General features: G+C 37.5%; 1 protein-coding gene across 1 annotated transcript in view; it reads left to right on the top strand.

The window, feature by feature from the left end:
* LOC311083687 (A disintegrin and metalloproteinase with thrombospondin motifs 12-like) overlaps positions 1 to 24,964 on the top strand; it is a 36,351-nt gene extending 11,387 nt beyond the window's left edge. The window contains exons 4-24 of the mRNA XM_084115427.1: positions 63 to 286; positions 405 to 488; positions 645 to 769; positions 1,876 to 2,025; positions 2,865 to 3,008; positions 3,142 to 3,286; positions 6,161 to 6,253; positions 6,330 to 6,475; positions 7,441 to 7,610; positions 9,421 to 9,554; positions 10,472 to 10,592; positions 10,769 to 11,013; positions 11,800 to 11,941; positions 12,114 to 12,240; positions 13,630 to 13,840; positions 15,172 to 16,071; positions 16,818 to 16,970; positions 17,044 to 17,217; positions 18,074 to 18,220; positions 19,025 to 19,178; positions 22,152 to 24,964. Coding sequence (XP_083971553.1) covers positions 63 to 286; positions 405 to 488; positions 645 to 769; positions 1,876 to 2,025; positions 2,865 to 3,008; positions 3,142 to 3,286; positions 6,161 to 6,253; positions 6,330 to 6,475; positions 7,441 to 7,610; positions 9,421 to 9,554; positions 10,472 to 10,592; positions 10,769 to 11,013; positions 11,800 to 11,941; positions 12,114 to 12,240; positions 13,630 to 13,840; positions 15,172 to 16,071; positions 16,818 to 16,970; positions 17,044 to 17,217; positions 18,074 to 18,220; positions 19,025 to 19,178; positions 22,152 to 22,267 — 3,905 coding nt within the window. The 3' untranslated portion in view covers positions 22,268 to 24,964. The remainder of the gene's footprint in view (positions 1 to 62; positions 287 to 404; positions 489 to 644; positions 770 to 1,875; positions 2,026 to 2,864; positions 3,009 to 3,141; positions 3,287 to 6,160; positions 6,254 to 6,329; positions 6,476 to 7,440; positions 7,611 to 9,420; positions 9,555 to 10,471; positions 10,593 to 10,768; positions 11,014 to 11,799; positions 11,942 to 12,113; positions 12,241 to 13,629; positions 13,841 to 15,171; positions 16,072 to 16,817; positions 16,971 to 17,043; positions 17,218 to 18,073; positions 18,221 to 19,024; positions 19,179 to 22,151) is intronic.

The following is a 24,964-nucleotide window of genomic DNA, read 5'->3' as shown; positions in this document are numbered from 1 at the left end:
CTACATTTTTTTAATCAGTGTAAGCTGTGTTGCATGAGCAGAATTTGTCTGTGTTTGTGCAGATGGTTCCAAGTATTCCCAACAGGTGGAGCAGGAGAGAGAGCGCTGGGAGCGGGAACAGCAGGGTGGGGATCGTACTGACGAATGGAGACGACCTCGGAGGATCTCCCCTCGCTCCATTAGCAAAGAGCGCTGGGTGGAGACCATGGTGGTGGGCGACTCCAAACTCGTGGAGTACCACGGAAGTGGAAACGTTGAGTCCTACATCTTTACTATCATGAACATGGTAAGTGATTCAGTTTTAACTAAGACTTTCATAGTATAAAAAAAGCAGCTAGGTGAACTGCTACTTCGATTGCGCCTCTGACTTTCTTATGTAAAGATTTTGCATTACATTCTTGTAGGTGGCTGGAATTTTTCACGATGCCAGCATCGGTAATGCAGTCCATATCATTTTGGTCCGGCTCATTCTGCTACAGAGAGAGGAAGTACATATACATTTATTTTGATATTTATAGATTTATTTTGCCAAGCTGATTTATGCTGGTTGATGAGGCTGGTTAAACATAGACATGTGCTTTTTTTTAGCAGGGTTACTGGACACCATAGAAATAAAATTAGTTTGGACTTTTGTGTGTTTTCAGAAAGGGCTGAAGATCATTCACCACGCTGATACGACTCTCAACAGCTTCTGTACATGGCAGAAAAACCTCAATCCTCAAAGTGACACTCATCCTGCGCACCATGATGTTGCTATACTCATCACACGGTAAAAACACTGTTAATATCTTTTACATTTATATATTTTTAAATTTATTTATTATCTTTTATATTTTTCATACCTTATATATTTAATATATTTTTTATTTAGGTTTTTATTGCAGTCATTTCAACATTTCTTTACAGGTGGATGGTACCTGAAATCTCAGACAGTAAAGTATAATAAAGACAATAGTATAAAAAATAGTATAAAAATGACAATAAAAACATCAGTTGTGGTAACAATGATTATATTATATTATATTATATTATATTATATTATATTATATTATATTATATTATATTATATTATATTATATTATATTAATAATTTTATAAAAATTTTTAATATATATTTATATATATTTTTTCCCACAAATAAATGCGGCCTTGGTGAGCATAAGGGACATCTTTCAAAAATAATATATATTCTGATGTCTGTGCATTGTTGTTTTACTTTGCGTACACACACACATGTATATAGAGTATATGAAATTAAAAATGCATAAGATGCATATATGAATATATAATTATGAACAGTACATATTCATATATTCATTCTTATGCCTGTAAAATGTATTGCCAGTTGTCAGTATCTAAATGATCCAAATAATATCAAAATATCTAAATTTACTGGATTTAAGACCATGAAATTATTTTATATTGCTATATTTAATATTTAATATTGCTGACCGTGGAATGCACCACTGAAACAATTGCACATATACAGCGACCTAGTAAGAAACATAATCCAATTTTCAAGAGGTAAAGTGATGTCAAACATTCACATGAACTCCCTCACTCTCATTTATTATCATAATTGTCAGTTTCTTGGTTACAGTAATGGAGCTCTCCATCTCTGAGCTTTTAACAGTCCCTAAACGCTCTCTTTTCAACCCAGAGCTCCACAGATGGAATAACCTCATCATGTTCTGCATCCAAGATTCTCCAGAGCTACATGCTTAACACAGTTTTGCATAATGGCAAAGAATTCAACCCAAGACCATAACTCTTCTTCAGCAGTTTTTCCCCTGCAGCACAACTTTAGTAGCCTATAAAATGAAAGCTGTCTGTCAAGCTCTTTTGTGTCTGACCTGATGTGATCTCTGCTCTCAGGAAGGATATCTGCGCAGGCATGAACCAGCCGTGTGAGACGCTAGGCTTGTCTCACCTGTCAGGCATGTGCCAGCCACATCGCTCCTGCAACATCAACGAGGACTCAGGGCTACCGGTGGCTTTCACCATCGCTCATGAGCTTGGACACAGGTACGTTTGGATCAAATGCTGTCATTGGTGCCTGAAATATGGCATTCATTTTTTAAAGCCATCATTTGGAAAGGTCACTGTAGGTGAACTGTAAAGAAATACATTTTTCTCTTCCTTTAGACCCAATTCCCTTAGGGTCAAATAAAATAAATAAAATAAAATAAAAACGGTTTTATCAAGGATTCATTATATTGTATCAGTGTTGGTTGCAGGAGAGATGAAACAGGATCTAAATGCAGCAGTCTTTATTTAGAAATAAACTCAAATCTTCACAAAACAGAATCACAGGAACAAAATCAGGAACAGAACACACAAACTAAATATGCGACATAAATAGATCAAAAGTGCATTTGTAAAATAATTTCTATTTCAAATAAATTTCTATTCTTTCTATTCATCAAAGTATCCTGAATTTTTTTCTTGAAACTTGAAAATGTGAAACTGCACAACTGTTATCAACATTGATAATAATAAGAAATGTTTATTGAGCAGCAAATCATCATATCAGAATGATTTCTGAAGGATCGTGTGACTCTGAAGACTGGAGTAATGATGCTGTAAATTAAGGAATAAATTACATTTTAAACATATCTAAATAGAAAATTGTAATATTTCACAATAATACTGTCTTTACTGTGTTTTTGATCGAAAAAATGCAGCCTTGGTGAGCATAAAATACTTTTTTTTAAAACATTTAAAAATCTTAGCCAATAGTGTACATTTGAAGGGATAAAAGGTGTTGAGTGATTTAAGGAGTGATTTATGGAGTGATTTAAGGAGTGATTTATGGAGTGATTTAAGGAGTGATTTAAGGAGTGATTCGCCTTGTTTTGTTGTAGTTTCGGAATCCAACATGACGGTCAAGGGAATGACTGTGAGTTAGTGGGGAGACATCCCTTCATCATGTCCCGTCAGCTCCACTACGACTCCTCTCCTCTCACCTGGTCCTCCTGCAGCAAGGAGTACATAACCCGCTTTCTCGAGTGAGAACACGCTCTCTTGTACAGGAACATGTAATTGCATGCTTTATACCTTACGTCTTACCACACATTTTTGAGAATTCCAGACTATGACCTTCATTCATAAAGCTCTGTCATCTTCCTCTCACCTGCTCAGTCGTGGTTGGGGTTTCTGTCTGGATGACCGTCCTTCTAAGAAGGGCCTCAGCACCCCGAGGGCGGCACCTGGAGTGCGATACACACCCCAGCACCAGTGCCAGCTGCAGTACGGGCCCAACGCCACCTTCTGCTCAGAAGTGGAAGTAAGGAGTGCATTGTTCAGAAAACAAGATAAATAGAAAGGGAAAGGATCCAGGATCAAATCAAGTTAAATATCTAAATATTAAATAATAATAATCATTCATTCATATTATTATCATCCAGCTCTTTATACAAAGTTGTATATGTAAGTATGTCCAACTTTATCCACATAAATACAGTTTACTCACTTAGGGCAATATATAGCAAATCTCAATTGCTTGATTGCGTGCATCGTCGCAAAATGTAAACGATCGCTGCGTCCAAATATGCCAACTTCCATACTTTATAGTAGGCAAAAAACAGTATGGCTGCGTCCGAAAACGTAGGCAGCTGACTTATTGCCTCGCTGACTTTATAGGCAGCGTTTGCGCACAAAGGTACTTCACGAAACTGATATTGGACAGACTTCTGAGGCAACGTAACGGTTTAATGATCTACAGCAAAATGGAGCGAGCTTTGGTGAAAACTAAGCAAATATTTAATTACACTGAAAAAAAGATTAATCAATTTTTTTATTGTAAGTGGTTGCATTCAATTGATTTTATCTACATTTAAACAAATGCATTAAGTTTAACTAAAATTGATTAAGTTCAACTTAATGCATTTGTTTAAATGTAGATAAAATCTATTGAATGCAACCACTTACGATATTTTTTTTTATTAATTTCAACTAATCATTTTTTTCAGTACTACAATAGTAATTTACACACAAACTGACCACCAACTGAAACTTTCAGACGCCATCTTTATTTTCCTAGCTCAACTGTCACAGAATGGAAAGCACAGGATTGTGGGATATCAAAGGCAGGGAAGGATACATCTATGCTGCCTTTAAAACTCGATCAGATGAAGGTATCACAGGAGACAGGAAGTGAAGCTAACATTGGATTCGTACGTGCCTTGATGCCTTCCTACCTTGTAATGCATCCGCCGAAGGCAGCATTTATCAGTTTTCGGACGCAGCCGATGTGAGCCGAGTAATGTGTCCGAATTCATAGTGTTCATAAAACAGTAGGCGAAAAATACCCGAATGACCTACTACTTCTGGTGAGATTCTGGAATGTGCATTCGATGGACACTTTACTATCCCATGAGGCCACGGGAGAGGATTTGTGAATGGAAGTGAAGCAACACAACCGACGGCGTAGGTCACATGACAATGTCAACACAGCGAATGTAGTACATCCACATATTCATACTATATAGAACATACTTTTTTAACGGTCAACGGTTCCAAACCAAATGTTGCATCTACTACTATATAGTATGCGATTTCAGACGTAGCAACTATTATTGCCCAGCTCTAATCTTCTATGCAACTATAAGGCATGAAATTCTTAAGATATTATAAACATTAGCATTGTAATTTTCTGAATAGCTGCTTTGAAACTAAGGGCCCTATCTTGCACCCAGCGCAATTGACTTTGTACACCGACGCATTCCTATTTTGCACCCGCGCACAGCGGACTTTTCCCTCCACAGACGCACGTCTGTAAATTAGGGAATGAACTTGCGCTCCCGGGGGCGGTTCAGCGAAAAGAGGAGGCGTGTTCCGGGGCAAACGTTCCCTGGTGCTATTTTGCAGGTTTAGAAAACAATTCCACCACTGACCAGGAAAAACCTAGTCAAAAGTCAGTGGCGCGTTGCGTTGCGCATGTTAATCAAATGCTATTTTGGGGGCGCATGCTTGGCCATAATGTAGCGTGTGCACAACACGCATACACTTTGATTATCTCATCTACACAGAAGCAGCAATTTTCATTTTTGCAAATCATAGGCTACATTATTACAAGGAAAAAAACACACAAGGGAAATCATTGTCGTGTCCATGAAGATGTGAAAAAATAGGGATAAATCTAGCTTACACATTTACCCAAATTATCATACGCCTGTTTAACCGAAGCTAATTTGGGTGGGTTTCTCCATCCCCAATGTCACTTCTCTGTCTTTTACGGCCCTGACGAGAACGTCGGTCTCCTCGGCTGTGAACCGCTCCTGGCGTGCGTCTGGCAAATCCGCCGTTATAATAGCAATCCGCCATGGAACAAGCGCGCCTGCTCTTAAAGGGAATGTGAGATGACGCTCTGATTGGTTTATTTCACGTTACGCCCAAACCACACCTATGAATAATGAAGCTACTTCAGACCAACCCAATTTAGATGTGCGAGATCCGCCCACAAAGTTACTTACGTTTCGCGTTTGATACTTGCGTTTCAGATCGTTAAAATAGGGCCCTATATCTTCTGTGAAAAGCGCTATATAAAAGGAGTATTTACCATGCAAAAGTCACCACCGTTATACTAGCATGTTCTGGATGGATTCCAGGGTGTTGAATTGCGTTTGCTAGGCGGATTTTAGTGGATTGCTATGCAGTTTCCAAGATGTTCCTGGTGGTTGTTTATTGCCTCTGTTTAAAGGAGTCTAAGCCCAAGTTTCTGTGGTATTGAGATCCCCAGATTTGGATTGGGACATTGTGGAATGTTTATGGCCATTTTATTTTTCCCTAGGCAAAAGTTTGCAATCAAAATATTGTCAGATTTTCAGAAAAATCACTTAAATTATAAAATAATTGCATGCCTCTCTTCAATAACCTGCATGATTTGGTGCATTTACACCAGAGTTTAATGCTTTCAGTGTTTGTTCAAAATGTTTTAACTTTTGCTTGTTTTTACAAGCTGAGGGGAAAATATTTTTGTTGTAATGGACACATATACAGTTTAGAGTATATGTTAACAGTTATATGTTACAGTTAAGTTGTATCCATTACAATATTACTTAGATTTTTTCTTCAAAAGTGTAATGTATTTTCTTGTCTCAAATAACGAAAGGGGATCTTCAGGTTGTCAAGTAAATAATTCTGGCCCTTTTGGTTCCAGAATGTGTGTCAAATTCTGTGGTGCTCTGTTAATGGAACGTGCCGCTCCAAACTGGACTCGCCAGTCGACGGAACCAAATGTGGACCGGAGAAGGTAGGAGAGATTTACATGTGGAGAGAAGTGTTTTTTTGTATCACTATATATTTAATCGTGTATCTGTGTGTGTCAGTGGTGTATCTCTGGTGAGTGTGTCATCGTAGGGAAGTTACCGGAAACAGTGCATGGAGGCTGGGGTCCCTGGAGCACCTGGTCCTTCTGCTCTCGGACCTGTGGAGCCGGCGTCCAGTCCGCAGACAGGGAATGCAACAAGCCTAAGTACCATTACTCCTCAGTGCTTTTCTTTTATTCATTCACGTTTTGTGGTCAGTAAAAAATGTTTTAAAGAAATTTAACTTGATCAAAAGTGACAATATTCAGAAGTTGATCAAAAGTGTCCAGATCAGCATATTAGAATGATTTCTGAAGGATCATGTGACACTGAAGACTGGAGTAATGATGCTGAAAATTCAGCTTTGATCACAGGAATAATTTACATTTTAAAATATATGAACATAGAAAAAAGTTATTTTAAATAGCAATAATATTTTACATTATTACTGTTTTTACTGTATGTTTGATCAAATGGTAAAGTATGAAGTGTTACCGATCAAATAAATGCATAATTTGTGAGCATAAGAGACTTCTTTCAAAAATATTAAAGATCCCAACCTTTTGAACGTTAATGTACAGTATTTGTGTGTGTATATATACATATAAATATGTATATTTTGAAAACTAAAAAGTTAAAAATCAAATATTTATTTGTCACGTGAAATGAAAGGTCAAGTCGGGTGGATTGTATTCTGGGATATAGTATTCTGTGTGCAGTGTGCTTGTTATATCCTGCACTTTTTTGTAAATGTATTGAGCCATTATTGGGTGGATATTCTATGCATACAGAGAATTTACGTACTGGCTACAATAAACATACTGCATAAAAAAGTACAGTGGTAGTTGTATGCCATCCTGACAGCGTTCATGTTTTTCTGCATATTATCTTCTGTACTACCAGCAGAAAACACTAGAGGGCACACCTGTACCTATTTTGCGAACTGTTGCTGCCTTTAGTGCTGTCATAACTTCACTAGTGTCTTAAATTTATAATTTTCACCATTTTGAGTCTTTAAATAACCACTGTCTCTTTTTTTCCTCCTCATTTCAATTCCTCTCCCTTCTCAGTCTTTCCTTGTGTATTTTGCTGAACATATGATCTGTAGCATGATTTTTGTTTCTATGTACAGACCTGAGTTTGGAGGGAAATATTGTACGGGTGAGCGGAGGCGCTACAGGATTTGCAACACGAAGCCGTGTGCCAGAAAACAGCCCTCCTTTAGAGAGATGCAGTGCAGTGAATTCAACACTGTGCCTTACCACAATGAACTCTACGAGTGGATCCCTGTTGCGGCCAACTGTAAGATCACATGCATCAAAATATTCCATTCAAATGTGTATATGCATGGTACAAGATCAATATTTGTGGTGGTCAAGAGAAAATACACTACCGTTCAAAAGTTTGGGGTCATTTATTTGCTGCATTTATTTGATCAAAAAATACCAAAAAAATGTGTAATATTGTGAAATATTATTAGAATTTAAAATGACTGTTTTCTATTTGAATGTATTTTCAAATGTAATTTATTCCTGTGATCAAAGCTGAATTTTCAGCATCATTACTCCAGTCTTCAGTGTCACATGATCCTTCAGAAATCATTCTAATATGCTGATTTGCTGCTCAAGAAACAATTCTTATTATTATCCATGTTGGACACAGTTGTGCTGCTTAATATTTTTGTGAAAACCATGATGCATTTTTTTCAGGATTCTTTAAATGAATAGAAAGTTCAAAAGAACAGCATTTATTTGAAATAGAAATCTTTTGTAATATTATAAAATCTTACCCCAAATTTTCACTGTTGTTTATCTATCTTAACTTTCATTAGCACATTAGCATATTGATGGCATCAAAGCTTGTATACTTAGATTAAAATAATTTCATGGGTCACGAGGATCTGTTTCAGAAATAATTTTATGTAAACCTCTCTAGCTTATTCAAAATAATTTTTTGTAAGCCATAGCATGTGGACTAAGCCACACCTAGTTGACTTTTTTTGGGGCATGTAAGCCACCATCCCTGCTTCTTTGATCATATTTCTTCTCAAGAACTGTTTGAATAAACACAGCTTTCTGCAGATCTGTGGCGCTATTAATGTTTGTTACCCTGAAGACTCGAGAAATGAAAACATGTGCTCTCTACAACTGAACAGCTGAGCCAAGACACTGAGTTAATGCACGCTGCGGCGGGTCGAGGCCTGTTGACATTAACATAAAACTCCTTACACGTGGCTGCTTACAGCTTTATAGAGTTTGTTGGTTCACTTTCAAGAATGCCCCACTTTTATTAGCTAGCTTTAGAGGTGTGTGGGTTCCTGACACAAATGTTTAGTCATTGTTGTTTGCTATGTTTAAGCAGTTGGAGCACAGCAGGAATTTTGGATTGTAGATTATAGCCTAAAGACTATTTGATGTTTGCATGGGAACAATATCTATTAATTATAAACTTTATATGTTTTTTTGGTAACTTAGATTTACAAAAAAAAGTTCTGTGGCAGGCAGTGCTATGGTATAGAATAGTATCTATGCCTAAACTACTGTACTTTTTAATAAATATTTGTATTCAGCATGGACACATTAAATTGATCCAAAGTGACAGTAAAGACATTTATAATGTTACAAAAGATTTATAGTTCAAATAAATGCGGTGACTTTGACCTTTATATTCAGGATAAAGGATGATGTTTTCAACATTTATAATAATAAAAATTGTTTCTTGAGCATCAGATCAGCATTTGAGAATGATTTCTGAAGGATCATGTGACACTGAAGACTGCAGTAATGAAGCTGAAAATTCAGCTTTGAATCACAGGAATAAATTACATTTTAAAATATATGAACATAGAAAACACTGGTTTTAAATTGCAATAATATTTCACAATATTACTGTTTTTACTGTATTTTTAATCAAATATACGCAGCCTTGATGAGCATAAGAGACTTCTTTAAAAAACATTAAATAAAATCTCACTGACCTCAAACTTTTATGATACTTTCCATGATATTTAATGTATTAGTATAAAGGATTTTACAAACACTATAGTAAAATTCTTCACTGTATCATACAGTAAATTGCAGCCCTGCCGCCTGTCTCTCTCTCTCTCTCACAGCGCATCCATGCGAGTTACACTGCAAGCCTGTGGATGAGGACTTTTCTGAGAAGATGTTGGACGCAGTCACAGATGGAACGCCCTGCTTCATGAACAACAACAGCAGGAACGTCTGTGTCAATGGTGTGTGCAAGGTAGTGTGGCTGGGTATGTCTTACTCAACCCAATTGTGCTTGTGTATTGATGTTTTGTCTGTGTTCTACAGCTGTGTATATCAGTGTATAACAAAGTATTTAGTGACACATTCACTTGTCTGAATGTCATTACACATTAAATGATCCAAGCTGCATCTGTGCTGCACAAGCTTCACTAACAACTTTTTTTCTGCATTATTCTTTTTCAATGTTCTTTTCAGCTTCATTTTGCACTGTATGCACTACCATTCAAAAGTTTAGGGTTGGTAAGATTTTTAATAAAAAAAATATTTAAAAAATGCTCACCAAGGCTGCAATTATTTTATCAAAAACAGTAATATTGTGAAATATATATTTTCCTTTAGAAATATTTATAACAATATAAATGTCTTTGTCACTTTTGATTAATTTAACTTTCTTTCACACACACACCAAAAAAAATCTTACTGACCCCAAATTTTGAACAGTAGTGTATATTATCCAGATATGTCACCTACAGGTCCATTTACAGGTAAATCAACCTTAAAGGAATATTTCATGCAAACATTTAAATTCTGTCATCATTCTCACTGTTCTGCCTTAGGAAAGCCAGTCATACAGGTCTGGAACGACATAAAATGTTTACATTATTTTAATTTTTGAGTGAATTATGCCTTTAATTATTGTTTTTACAAATACATATATTGGCTGGTCAACCGCAACTTAAATAGGTGTTTTTTTGTTTTTTGTCTCCTAATATTGACCTTTCATGTTATGAGAAAAGTAAATTATGTTTTTGTGCCATAGAGAACAACTATATTGTGTGTGTGTGTGTGTGTGTGTGTGTGTGTGTGTGTGTGTGTGTGTGTGTGTGTGTGTGTGTGTGTGTGTGTGTGTGTGTGTTTGTATGTGCATGTGTTTGTGTAATCTTTCTCCAGGAGGTGGGTTGTGATTTTGGCATTAATTCTAATGCTAAAGAGGACAGCTGTGGTGTTTGTCTCGGTGATGGATCCACTTGTGAGACGGTGAAGGAGAACTTTGTAAAGCAAGATGGATTTGGTGTGTAGCACACATGAATTATATATTTATATGTATAGTTATATATTTTAGAGATTAAATTACATTTAACAAATGATAAATTAAATTATATATGTCCAGATGAATGTACTGTTTGTTGAAACTCCAAAGTTTGAATGATGTCTTATATGGTTTATAAGTGAGATCATGTGATTTAGGTTACATGGACCTGGTTTTGATTCCTAAGGGAGCTCGGGATATCTTCATACAGGAAGTAGAAGAAGCTGGGAATTTCCTTGCGATCCGAGCGGCTGATTCGGATGAGTATTACCTCAATGGGAATTACATCATTCAGTGGAACGGAGAGTATGAGGCAGGTGGCACAAAGTTTTACTACGAGCGGAGCGGAAATATGGAGAATCTCACCTCTGCAGGACCAACAACTGAACCTGTCTGGATCCAGGTACCCTCACGCACGTAAATGCACATATACCAAAGGAATTTTGGTATTCCAGTAGGAATTTTCTAGGTTCAACATCTTTTAAACTCTATAGACACCATCAGGTTTATAAAAACAAAGAAAAAATGTGCACTTACATTTAAAGAAGTTCAAGAAATTCTGAAAGTAAGTTGTAGTAAGGAAATGTAAGGCTAAGAAACAATAATTACATAATGATAATTAAAATAGTGTTTATGGATAGTTGCATCACATCCCTTTCTGGCACAGATTTCTGTTGAGAACAGAAAAGGTTGGCAAATGATTTTATAGCACCATTCTCTTACATGATACATAAAAATGTGAAGCCATTTACAATTTATTTCCTGTTGTATACGTTCAAAACAGTGTGTATTTTGACTTTTATTCTTGAGCTTTACTTTGCCACATAGACTTTCATTTAAAAAATTTTGTTTGTATTAACACATTGAGTAAAGAATCTGTGGCTTTACTTTGGTAATCAATTGTAGTGAACCTACAATATTTGTTTAATGAACCAATGGCCAATTTGGCCAGAAAGCATTTTTGCTAGAATAGTGGATTTTAATTTAATTCAATTCTCTGGTGAAAAACAAAATCATTATCAGGGCAGGCACAAAGAGTGTTTTTTATTTATTTATGTGAGAAAGCATGAAAAATAGCATGACAAATAAAGCCGTTGCGTCTTAGACTGGCGGCACTTGCAGAACAAGATGATTTCTTGAATACTGCGATTAAATGATAGATGTTTTTGTTTTAATTTGAAATGTTCAGTTGTTGTTCCAAGAGCTGAATCCTGGTGTCAAGTATGAGTACACCATTAAGAGGAGTCGCCTGCTGGGGAACGATATTCTGGAACCTGAATATATCTGGAAATACGGAGCCTGGACTGACTGCAGCACCACCTGTGGGTTTGGTATGGAGATTTTCTTTACTTTTCATTACAGTCCATATACTTAAATTGACTAATTTTTGGTTCCAAACAATTGAATCGCAGTAGTTACTGGGTTTGTTGTTGTTGAAATGTTCTCTCATCATTTAAATATCTTTGAAAGCTGATAGGTCTGATTTTCTTTCTCTCTGTATAGGTGAGCAGCATCAACCTGTGCGCTGTTTCGAGGCAGAGGTTGGCGTGGTTGAAGAAACACTATGTGACCCCAGTACCCGTCCTGATGACAATCATCGCAAGTGCAAGAACATGGACTGCCCTGCAAGGTACGGTAATGTATAAATAATGGCTATGTGTTAAAGGAACACGCCAACTTTTTGGGACTTTAGCTTATTCACCGTATCCCCCAGAGTTAGATAAGTCCATACATACCCTTCTCATCTCCGTGCGTGCCGTAACTCTGTCTTATGCACTCACCGCTAGCCTAGCTTAGCACAAAGACTGGAGGTAAATGGCTCCATCTAGCATACTGCTCCCAATAAGTGACAAAATAACGCCAACATTTTCCTATTTACATGTTGTGATTTGTATAGTCACAGCGTGTACAAATAACAAGGTCACATGAGACACAGCCATCTTCTAACCGTATACATACTGGGAACTACAGTATATTCTCAGAAGGCGAAGCACTGCTACTTCTGCGGAGTGATTTGCTCGCTACTAGCTACTAGCTAGCTAGTCACGTTGGTTTTGTTGATGGAAGTAACAACGGTGCTTTTCAGGTGTTGCGCTAATCACTCCGCCCAAGTAGCAGTGCTTCGCCTCCTGAGAATATAGTTCCCAGTATGTATACGGTTAGAAGATGGCTGTGTCTCATGTGACCTTGTTATTTGTACACGCTGTGACTATACAAATCATGTAATCATACAAAAACATGCAAATAGGAAAATGTTGGCGTTATTTTGTCACTTATTGGGAGCAGTATGCTAGATGGAGCCATTTACCTCCAGTCTTTGTGCTAAGCTAGGCTAGCGGTGAGTGCATAAGACAGAGTTACGGCACGCACGGAGATGAGAAGGGTATGTATGGACTTATCTAACTCTGGGGGATACGGTGAATAAGCTAAAGTCCCAAAAAGTCGTCGTGTTCCTTTAAGAATGTTCAGAATAGCACACCACCATACCCGTCTTATTTATTATTTCTGCAGTGTGTGGTATGTTTAATAGACCTTAATCAGGGTAGCGCCATGTTTAATTTTTGACAGGAATGAAAACAAGACTGTGATGGATAGAATACATTGCGTTCAATGGATTATACTGTTGTTAAAAACATAGCGTTTATTCAGCTTGTAAAAATTGAGTTGTAAAAATTACATGCTCTAGGATCTTTATTCAGTGTACGCAATTATAAAGGCTGTTACGGAGCCCCTGAGTGGAAAACAATATGAGATGGGAGGAAAAATCAATACTTTTGCGTTCCCCAAGAAAGTTTCTCAGGGGAGAGAATGCAAAAGCATTGCCAAATAATTTTTCCTCCCATAATTTTTTTTCTTCACCATGTCCCTTTAGGGGCTCCTCAGGCTGTAAGTCTATCCCTCACAGCCTCATTTCCATCCGTGTTAAATTTAATATGGTATCTAACCTGGCTAAGGTTTATGGGGGGCCTTGAAGTCAAAAAGGTTGAGATACACTGGCCTAAACCCTCGCTGACTTCAGGTGGTGGCTGGGAGGATGGCAGACATGCTCGGCTACATGCGGTCCAACCGGAGTGAGAAAGCGCACCATTCTGTGTGTGCGCACGGTGGCCGGAGAGGAACGCGTTCTGCACCCTGGGGACTGTAAGCAGCTGCCCAAATCCAAAACTGTCTTACCTTGCAACCGAGATGTACCGTGTGGGTCAGAATGGACTGTGGGGAACTGGAGCGAGGTGGGCTGTTTTATTGCAAATTAACCTGATTGATGCTCTTTATGTAAGAGCTCTTATAAGAGCCCCTAAAGGGACATGGGAATTGCAAAAAAAATGGAAATGGTAGGAAAAATTATATATCAATGCTTTTGCGTTCGCTTGCAAAAATTTAGCACTGTCTGAAATATAATTTTTCCTAGCATCTCATATATTTTTTCCATCACCACGTCCCTTAGGGTCTCCGCATCAGTTGCATGTTTTGTGGATTGTTTGGAATTGTTTTTTTACTTTGACTTTAAAAGGCCAAAAATCACAGTAAAAGTCATAAAATCATAATAAAAGTATCATAAAACTGGTCTGTATGTGTGCTTAGATAGATAGATAGATAGATAGATAGATAGATAGATAGATAGATAGATAGATAGATAGATAGATAGATAGATAGATAGACAGATAGATAGATACTGTAGATAGATACTGTAAATAGATAGATAGATAGATAGATAGATAGATAGACAGACAGACAGACAGACAGACAGACAGACAGACAGACAGACAGACAGATAGATAGATAGATACTGTAGGTAGATAGATAGATAGACAGACAGACAGACAGACAGACAGATAGATAGATAGATAGATAGATAGATAGATAGATAGATAGATAGATAGATAGATACTGTAGATAGACAGACAGACAGACAGACAGACAGACAGACAGACAGATAGATAGATAGATACTGTGGATAGATAGACAGACAGACAGACAGACAGACAGACAGACAGACAGATAGATAGATAGATAGATAGATACTGTAGATAGATAGACAGACAGACAGACAGACAGACAGACAGACAGATAGATAGATAGATAGATAGATACTGTAGATAGACAGACAGACAGACAGATAGATAGATAGATAGATAGATAGATAGATAGATAGATAGACAGACAGACAGACAGACAGACAGACAGACAGACAGATAGATAGATAGATAGACAGACAGACAGACAGACAGATAGATAGATAGATAGATACTGTAGATAGATAGACAGACAGACAGACAGACAGATAGATAGATAGATAGATACTGTAGACAGACAGACAGACAGACAGACAGACAGATAGATAGATAGATAGATAGATAGATAGATAGATAGATAGATAGATAGATAGATAGATAGATAGATAGATAGATAGATGAGGACAAGACTGAAGTTCAAGTTGTTTTTTGCCTGTCAAATCTCATTCATGCATGCACATATTTATGTCACTTTTGCGTAGTAATTAGTTGCATTGTCATATTATTTAATTTTTGTGTTACTGGAATATATGATTGTCGTCCCGCAGTGCTCTCTGTCTTGTAATGGAGGAATACAGTCCAGAACCGTCAAGTGTGTTGCAAAACAACCCAGCCAGTGCAACCCTTCCAGTCGACCTCGTTCCACAAACTTCTGTAACCTCCAGAGCTGCAGACCACGATTCCGACCTAGAGTCCCTCCTAAAATCCCAACGCAGGCCCCCGGCACCAAAACACCAGGATATAGCACCACTATCATTCCTCCAAATACCTCTACTCCCATTACGACACACACCAACACTTCCCCAACACCCACAACATCTGTCATTATCCATGAAGATGATCAAGACTTTATCTTGGTGAGGGATGGTCACAAAGACAATGATGGTCGGGGAGCGGTTCCCACAAATACCAATGACCGGGGAACTCCTGAGGACGAGGAGGGAAGCACAGACCTGCAGCCTCCGGACAAAAGCTACACAACGGGTTATGATTACATAGTAGAAGATCCAACTGGAGAAGAAAGAGCACGTCATGATGATATGTTTACCAGCACTCCTGAAGAAGTCCCCACATCCACTGTCCGACCAACCACAACCCGAGCACCAATGCATACTATCACTGACACAACAACTCCAACCTCTACCAGTAGAACCCAATACATTGATCTCACAACACATCAATGCACTAAAACAAGCCCATTTGAGCTAAATACCACCCCAAAACCCAAAGTGCCACTTTTAAATACTCAAAGTCCCCAAGCAACTTTTCCTACAGTGAAGATACTGAGGAAGGCCTCACAAACATTGAAAGGTCCCAACAAAGGCAAGGCGCCTAAAGCTCTCAGGCAGAGGCCGGAGACGGCGAACACCAACGATGACTATGGGAACCTGAATGCACGAGATCCCATCAGGAGGAGTGCGTTTTGGGAAGTTGGCAACTGGAGTGATGTAAGAATGAAAACTTAATTAGTCAATGTCTAAGGTGATCATCTGCCTCTCGTTGCATTACCTGCAAAGAATTATAACTAGATGTGCATTTCCAGAAAGAAACGACAATGCTTGTGTTGCAGCAAAATAATTGTGTTAAAGGTTTAGGGAAGTTTAGGTTTTAGACTTTGAATGGCATGATGCTGTTGTTGTTCTCATGAATTTCTTCCTCAGTATTTTTATATTGTTTTTCAGTACAATATCTAAATATTCTTGAATCAAGATATATTTACATGAGAAGCAAAATTGCATGATATTAAGTCTTTTTCTGATGATTATATATAAATATTAAGTGAGTTTATGCCTAAAATGTGGGGGAAAATATCTGCTAAAAAAAGTTTGTTTGTTTTTTACCCCATTGGTAATTATTTTTTTCTTTTTGAATTCATTTTAGTATTTCTTACCCCGTTGGAAATGTATTTTTGTCTTGTTTTAAGCACAAACTCAATTTTGATATATTTCTGAGTAAACAAGACTTTTCACTGTCACTTTTGATCATTTTAAGAATAAAAGTATTACATTTATAAAATAAAATAAAGAAAATTATACTTACCCCAAACTTTTGAACATTGACCCCCAAACTAGTGTACCTGTTTATTTACGCTTGAATCACTAGAGTAACCCACGTCCATCTGAGGTAATAAAATGCAGTTATGCAGTACTAATTATGCACTCACTCTAGTCTCTAATGTGTTTTTTTTCTTCAGTGCTCCACTACGTGTGGTCTTGGAGCGGTGTGGCGGTCTGTAACCTGCAGCTCAGAGCGTGAGGACGATTGTGCCAGTGTGAAGAAGCCAGAACCTGCCCGACGATGCAACCTGCGACCCTGCGCCATCTGGAAGAGTGGTAACTGGACCAAGGTAAAGCCATGTTTTCAAATGAAACCTTAATTACTGTATGCTGTTCTGAACCATGAGATCTCCCTCTCTTTAGTGTCCTGAAGGCTGTGTGACTGATATGAAGCATCGAGAAGTGCAGTGCATCGACACTCAGAGCGGACGTGCATTGAGGCCATTTCACTGTCAGGCTCTTTCATATAAACCACCCAGCAGTCTGCCCTGCACCAGCCGGCCCTGCCTGCAGTGGACGTACTCGCCCTGGGGAGAGGTACTAAACTGAGGATGCACACACTAATGTGTCAGCCGGATCCAGGCCGGATCCAGACCTGATGAAGGACCTGCGCCTGGACGCGGCGACAACGCAGTCCTGAAGTGTCGACTAGTCTCTCTCCTGTGAAGGCCTCCTTCCCTTTACCTCTGTCCAGATAAAACGTTGTCAAAATGATTCCAGTTCACATGGAAGCGACAAAAAATTCTGTATTATGAATATTTAAGGCCAGACAAGTCATTTGGTGGGGTCAGTTTGTAAAGAAGGAATACACGCCTGCGCACATATATATTCAAACGTGCATACCTATAGACTGAACACGTAGTACGCATGTGCACGGCGTCAGCGTTCTAGAGGATTCGCGTTTTTGAAGTTCGCGCGGAGATGATAACGTTTTTCAAAATTTTTCATTTCAAGGTTTGTGTTCTCGAGCCACCAGGCTCTGTTGTTGTGCGAATGAGCAGGCCGGAGCGCGTTAAGGGTTTTCCTTTAAAACGGTGTTGTGTTAGCGGCTCCTAAGTTAATAACTAATGATTGTTGCGACAGAAGTGAATCAATCAAAACTATCTTTAGCTGGACAATAACTTTATTCTAGAGCTGCTGTAAAGCCAAAACAATCTCTGTTACTTTAATTTCCTATTATCACTGTAAAGCTGCTTTGAAACAATCTATATTGTTAAAAGCGCTATGTAAATGAAGGTGACTTGACTTGACTTAATGTTACATTGCAGGAAATTGTCTATTCTTGATAAGATCATGCAAAGTTTGAGTCATGCACGTTGTTATTATGATATATCGTACTACCGTATATCAACACATCTAGTCTAGCTAAATGTTTTTCATCTGTGATTGACAGTGCTCTAAAAGTTGTGGGCAGGGAGTGAAGGATAGACTTGTGCACTGCCCCGAGTATCAGCGCTGCAACATCACGCTCAAACCCACCAGCACTGAGTCCTGTCGTCTGCAGCCCTGCACCGGCTGGGCACCCGGAGCCTGGGGTCAGGTAAAACACTGCACAAACCTCACTCTTCATTTATAGAAAAGAGGAAATGTGGTGTTTGGCTTGAGATCATGATGAATGCAATGTGTTGATGCACTATTAGTAAAATTTTATTTTTTAAATGAATGCTTTTATTCAGCATGGATGCATTAAAAAAACAAATTCTCACACTTGATGAATAAAGCTGATTCTGGTTAAGAATCTGTCAAAAGTGACACTAAAGACATTTATGAAGTTAAAAAATCTAATTCAAATAAATTCTGTTCTTTTGAACTTTCTATTCTTCAAAGAATCATGAAAAAAAAAATGTATTACGGTTTCCACAAAAATATGAAGCACAACTATTTAATCAATGATAATAAATATAAATGTTTCTTCAACAGCAAATCAGCAAATTATGATAATTTCTGAAGGATCATGTTACACTGAAGACTGGAGTTATGATGCTGAAAATTCAGCTTTGAAAACACAGGAATAAATTACATTTTAAAATATATTTACATAGAAAACAGTCATTTTAAGTTAATATAATGATATTTCAGAAATTTTACTGTTATTTTGATTAAATAAATGCAGCCTTGGTGAGCATAAGAGACTTCGACAACACTTTACAATAAGGTTGTTAACATTAGTTAATTAATTTACAATCCATGATTTGCAACTTGTTATTCCTAGTCTGAAGTATGTGGTATTTATGATCTTGTGGGCGGGACGTCCCTATTCCAGAGAACATTTTATTGGACAAAAGTTGGTATACATCCCTCCCTGTGCACCCATGATGTCCTCACGGTTTTTATTGATTGACAGTGCTCCAGAAGTTGTGGTGGAGGGGTTCAGAAGAGAGCGGTGAGGTGCGTGAACCAGGAGTCCGGCGAGGAAGAAAAGACGTCACTGTGTGCAAATAACAGTAAACCTGACAGTGTGCAGAACTGCAACCCAGAGGAGTGTAAAACTGATTTAGGTAAACTCATCCTGTCCTGTTTGTTTCATAATTTATGATTAACATACAGTGTCCCCTAAATATGTTTGGACATTTAATAGTGCTTGAATGTCATTGCATAACAAAATATCAAACAAATACTGCAAGATATTCTCTTCACTCTTATTTTTTCTTCATCATTTTTGCTCAATGTCTTTTAATCAGCTGGTGTTATGTTGATTTTTAGTGGATGTATGAAGTCAGTTTTTCTCAAACAAGTTCCCAAACAGAGGAACCACAGGTTTAGTTAATTACATTAACTATCAGCATGATCCACTATACACTGCAGTTAAACGCTTTCTATTGGAAACAAGACCTAAATATTGCGACCTGCATCTGCCTGCTTTAATAACTCCATAAACTGGATCGCTTTATGAGCCAAGCGTTAACAAGTCTCAAAACGTGTATAATAAGTGTACATGGCAACACTTCAAGCCTTACAAACATAAACAGAACATGATGCCTCCGTAGACTGGTTTATTTAAAATTACAGAACACAAGTGTTTAGTTAGTTGTGATATTACTTTTCAGTCAAAAAGATAGATGATACCGAACACAAAAGACTCATTGCTATGGTTACCATACTGTCAATCATTCGTCATTTTGGAAGCGAGTCGTGTTCCGTACACACACGGAACGCAAGAGATTCACTCCTCTATTCACTCTCATGTTTGGTTAGATTAAAATGAACCCTGGTGCGATTGCTCTGTTAGTGCGGTTCATTTGAATAAGTGTGAACGCTGCCATCTGAACCCTGGTGTCACCAAACAAGCGGATATGGCAAGCCGTTTTAGCTTAAATTGTACCCAGCGTTACTCGTCGTAATTGCATTTTTACTAGTAAGAATTCAATTAGAGAGCTCTCTAATTCAATTATTAGTAACAATTACAATTACAGAGCTCTCTAATTGAATTTTTACTAGTAAAAACAAACAAATTAAAGATATGTATAATTGCAGAGCTCTGTAATTGAATTAAAGAGCTCTGCAATTGCATTCTTACTAGTAACAATTCAATTGTAGAGCTCCATAATTAAAAATGAATGGAAGTCAATGGAGACATATGACTAGTAAAAATTCATTTGTAGAGCTCTCTAATTGTAATTGTTACTAGTAAGAATTGAATTGTAGAGCTCTCATAGTAAAAATGCAATTACGACGAGTAACGCTGGGTACAATTTAAGCTAAAACGGCTTGCCATAAGCGGACTGAGGCGCTGAAAAGATGGGTCTCCCTAACAATCTCTTATGCGGTTTGAATAAAATATGAACGCAACAGACCAAAGACATAAACGAACCAAAAACTGTCACAGTGTCTGGTTTGAGTTCCCTGGGTCACCACTAGATGTCCTCCTTCCCCACGGTGTCTGTCACATTCTGAACTACATTCCCCACGATCCTTGTGTCATGATTCTGCCTTCGTCTTTGATTTCCCTGGTCTTGAGGCAGGATCATGACAGACCCATGTTTTATGTTCACACACATGGCCTTTTGCTGGGCCATGTGCTTGTGTTGTCTCGTTCCTCGCCCCGCCCCCTTGTTATCCTCGTTTAGTCATCATTGCTTTACCCTTGTCACCTGTTTCCCTCATTAGTTTCTCCCTATTTAATCCCCTTGTGTTTGCTGTCCTGTGCCGGTTCATTGTGTGAAACAATCTGTGAGTAACCTGTTGAAAGTCTTGTCTAGAAAGAAGAGTTTGATCCTGTCTTAGCTGTTAGTTTATAGTCTAGTTTATTGTCTGAGTCTTAGTCTAGTGTTGTCAGTCTTAGTCTAGTTGTATCAATAAACCGTGTATATTGCATACTGTCTGCATTTGGGTTCATCTCCTCCGCATCACCATAACACCTTGTTTCTTCATTGTGCTCAGCTGTCCCTTGTCACTAATCATTGCACTCAGCCAATTCCCCATTAGCATTGTCATTTCCCTGTGTATATACCCTGTCTGTTTTAGTATGTGTCACGGAGTCCTTGTATTTGTCACGCCACTTCTGTGTTCTGTTTCCTGCCTGTTCTTGTTTTGGATTGCCTTATCGGATTTTGACCCATGCCTGGACTTGACCACTGATACGGATTTCCCTAATAAATACTTACTGCAATTGGATCTTCTCCCTTGTTTCCTGTGTGTGGATCGTGACAAAAATGGAACATGATGTCACAAGATGCAACCCTAAAAAGGACAGAGTGCTCAAGCAAACCTGTTTTTTCTCGTCATAATCGCAAGATTGTCAATCACAGTTCAGTACAGGCATCAGAACCAGCAGATCTGCGTTTGTGTGTGTGACGGAGGGATTCCTGCTGGACTCCTTTATACATTTTATAAGCTCTTCACGAGTTCTCAGCTGGTCAAAATACCATCATATGTAGCTACGCATATACGAGCACATTTATCTCAGCACACAGCATTGGTTTATAAATTTTGTTTTGTAAATTCCATGTCATAAAAGCCGACCAATCAGGTTGTGAACATATCCCTGTGCCTTTAGGTTCAGTGTTAAAATGCCAATGTGAACGCTAAGCGAACCAGGACTAATTGTTGCTTTTTTTCGGTCTGTACCAAATGAACCAAGTGAACCGAACTACAAGTGTGAACACCCTTAATGCAGTTGTCACTCCAAAAAGTTTACTTATTGTTATTTTAGTGAAAATTTAGTTTTGTAAAATGGTTTGCGTCAAAAGTGTGCTTTCTTTCTGTAAAATAAGTTATTTGATTTAATGTTTTGCTATCTAATGCAATGACAATTCTATTTATACATTTGTATGCATGGCTTACATGTGCCATTGTATGAAATCTTTTTTTGTGTAAGAGACCAATGATTGATCTCTTTACCCAAGACACTGTGGAAAACAGTGTGCTACCATAGATCACTTATTTTAATGTGCTGCTCTATGTCTTTATAGTTTATTTTTAAATCCCCTTAAATATTTCTGTTGTTGTTTTCTTTTCCCTCTTCTTTGCAGGTCTGGTTTGCAAGAAAAACAGCATGTCGACACGTTTCTGTGAGAAACTCAAGCTGCTGGGTCGCTGCTCCCTGCGCTCCATCCGTAAGCAGTGTTGTGTCACTTGTATGATGTAACACTTGCAGAGGTCAGGCTTGGGTCGTCGACCAAAAGCGCAAACTACTGGACTTGCTGCAGGCAGGGTTCACGGTGCTCTAGAAATGCAGACGTCCCTCTCAAATATATGAAAATATGAGGTTTTTACTTGAACAAATTAATCCTGGGCATGTTTCCCTCCATTTGTTTCAAAGTGCATCATGAAATGCATCTGGACACATCAAGCTTCAGTTACAGGATTCATCATCAGTTAGACAGTTAACCTATGTATTGTTTTTTGCACTCATTTTGGAAAATTTTATGTCATTATTTTTATCCCAAAACGGTGTGTTTTGATAGGTTTAGCAGTCAAGAACTGGTTGAACACAGCAAGACACCTGTTTTTACAGAACCATTATTTAAAAATCATGGATCAGTTGAAACTGCCATGAAGGGAGCAAAACCTTTGCCATGTACAGACTAATATTCAGGTTATTCATTAAAAACAGTAGTTTTTATCTGATGTGTCATGTGACCACTGTCTGATGAACATTAACGTTTTCACAGTATAAGGGGAACATGTTTTTCCATTCCACTGCGGTGCTTTTCCATTGTTTTCTATGTAAACACGAGCTAAAAGGACAAGTTTAATTTTTGATTTCGCATCTCACGCTTGACACGCCATTGTAAAAATGCACCTCTCAAGTTAAATGTGGTTCAACTTTTAAAAAACTTTTGTTGTTCCACTGACCTGCATTTCTTAAATGAGTGTAGATTTATGAACTTATTTTGCACAAACCTAAAGTTAATATAGGGTTTCTGCAGGTTTAATGAATGTAAATTTAAGACTTTAAAAACAAAAGGCTTTTTAAGACTAAGTAAAGAAAATTTAAGGAATAAATTGAAAGGAACACAATACGCCAATATGTTTTCTACGGGAGAAACACACTGAGTTAGCAACGCTTCAGAGTTTGAAAATACAGCTTCCAACAGATATCAGACATTACGTTTTAATTCATTTTTACAAAAATGTAGCTTGAAAACCTGTGCTCTTAACCATCTAGAATATGGAAATATCTTTTACTCACACTGCAAAAAAAAAAAAAAAAAAAGTCTTCTCCAATATTTTTGTTTTTTTCCAGTGCAAATGTTTTAAGATTCCTAAATCAAGATGCATTTACTGGAGATGCAAAATGACAAAATAAGTCCTAGTTTTATGCATAAACACTTAATTTTGCTCAGTTTTTTTCAAGGAAAACAGGACAAAAATATTGAGGAAGTTATTATTTGCTATGCCATTAAGACTTTCTGCTCTGATTTAAGACCCTTTTAAGGCCTTCATTTGTGTAAGCGCAATTAAGACTTTTAAAGACCTTTTTAAGATCCACAGAAACCCTGTAATACAATAATTTGTGAATGTATGAATCAGTTTATGTAGATTTTTAACAGATTAACCCAAAATATTATTATACAGCATATTATTAGGCTGCATGAAAAATTGAGAACATACATTTGATTTCAGAGAGTTATGATCTCAGGTTTTTTTTTTTGTTGTTGCTAAAATCGCTTCACTAAGCAAATAACATCACTAACATCTCAACATAAACTGAGAATTTTAACACTTTCTTTTTTCTCTGCTACTTTTGTTGATTATTCGTTTTCATTCGGTGAATACTGTCATAAAAGCTTTTCACTCAAGCTGTTTATTTTTCCTGCAGTGCTATAAATAAAAGATTCATAATTCTAAATGCACCAAAAAACACAAAAAGTAAATGACTGTAAAGTAACAAAAATGCAAAAAGTAAATGACTTTACTGGTGTAACATGCTGTTTTAAAAGAAGGTACTTTAAGCAAGTATGTATTTGTAACTTCATTCTCCAACCCTTAATACTTTATGTTTTTAAAATAGTTCTTGTCATCCAGTGAATCATTTTTAGTATTGTGATGAAATGCAAGTAAAATATTTTAGGTACAAATAAAATCAAATTAAATCCAAAGGAGCCAGCAGCATCAGAATTTTGGGTTTATAACAGATCTAGTTTAGTTTCCATACAACTATTGTTATTTTAATAAATAAATAAAAATTATTCTTAACAAAACACAACCGTAACTAGATTCTTTATAAGTTGTTACACAGAATATAAGATAGATTTGGGTTATCTGCACTGTATTTGTGGTAGGGTTTTCTAGTTAATGTATTTTAATTACAGTCATATGAAAATATGGATCAAACGTGAATATTGTGTTCGTGTGGCTCATGGGAGCCTCGTGGTGCTGTAAACTGTTGGTGCTCTGTTCTTGTGAAGATTCAAGCATTTAAGACATTGTTAACAAGTTAAATGCACGTTACACTGAGGATGGAGGTGTTGCAGGTCAATCCTCTGAACGTTTTATACTGCTCATCTGTACTGCTGATATGATCATCAATAAATGCAGTCATGATGCGTGCAAGATCTTTTGTCCGTTGTTTGATGATTTTCCTGATTGCTTTCAGATCATTCTGAGACCATGTGTGAGATCCAAGCTGTTCCCAAACCTAGCGAGCTGCCCTTAAAGATCTGTATAATACCCTTAATATTTCCATTCATTTCAATGGCATTTGCTTGACCCTGTGTCAGTTCTGTAAAAGGTACTGTAGGCAACAACATTGTGATGATGACTTTTAAGACCTTTTTAAAGTCTACATCCTTGGATGCATTGTGACCAGCTCCGTTAAAAAATGTATCCAAGGATGGCA

This window comes from Abramis brama (assembly GCF_963993115.1).
Source record: "Abramis brama genome assembly, chromosome: 5".
Taxonomy (NCBI): domain Eukaryota; kingdom Metazoa; phylum Chordata; class Actinopteri; order Cypriniformes; family Leuciscidae; genus Abramis; species Abramis brama.
Note: the sequence above shows the minus strand (reverse complement) of the source record. Positions and strands in the feature narration are given on the sequence as shown.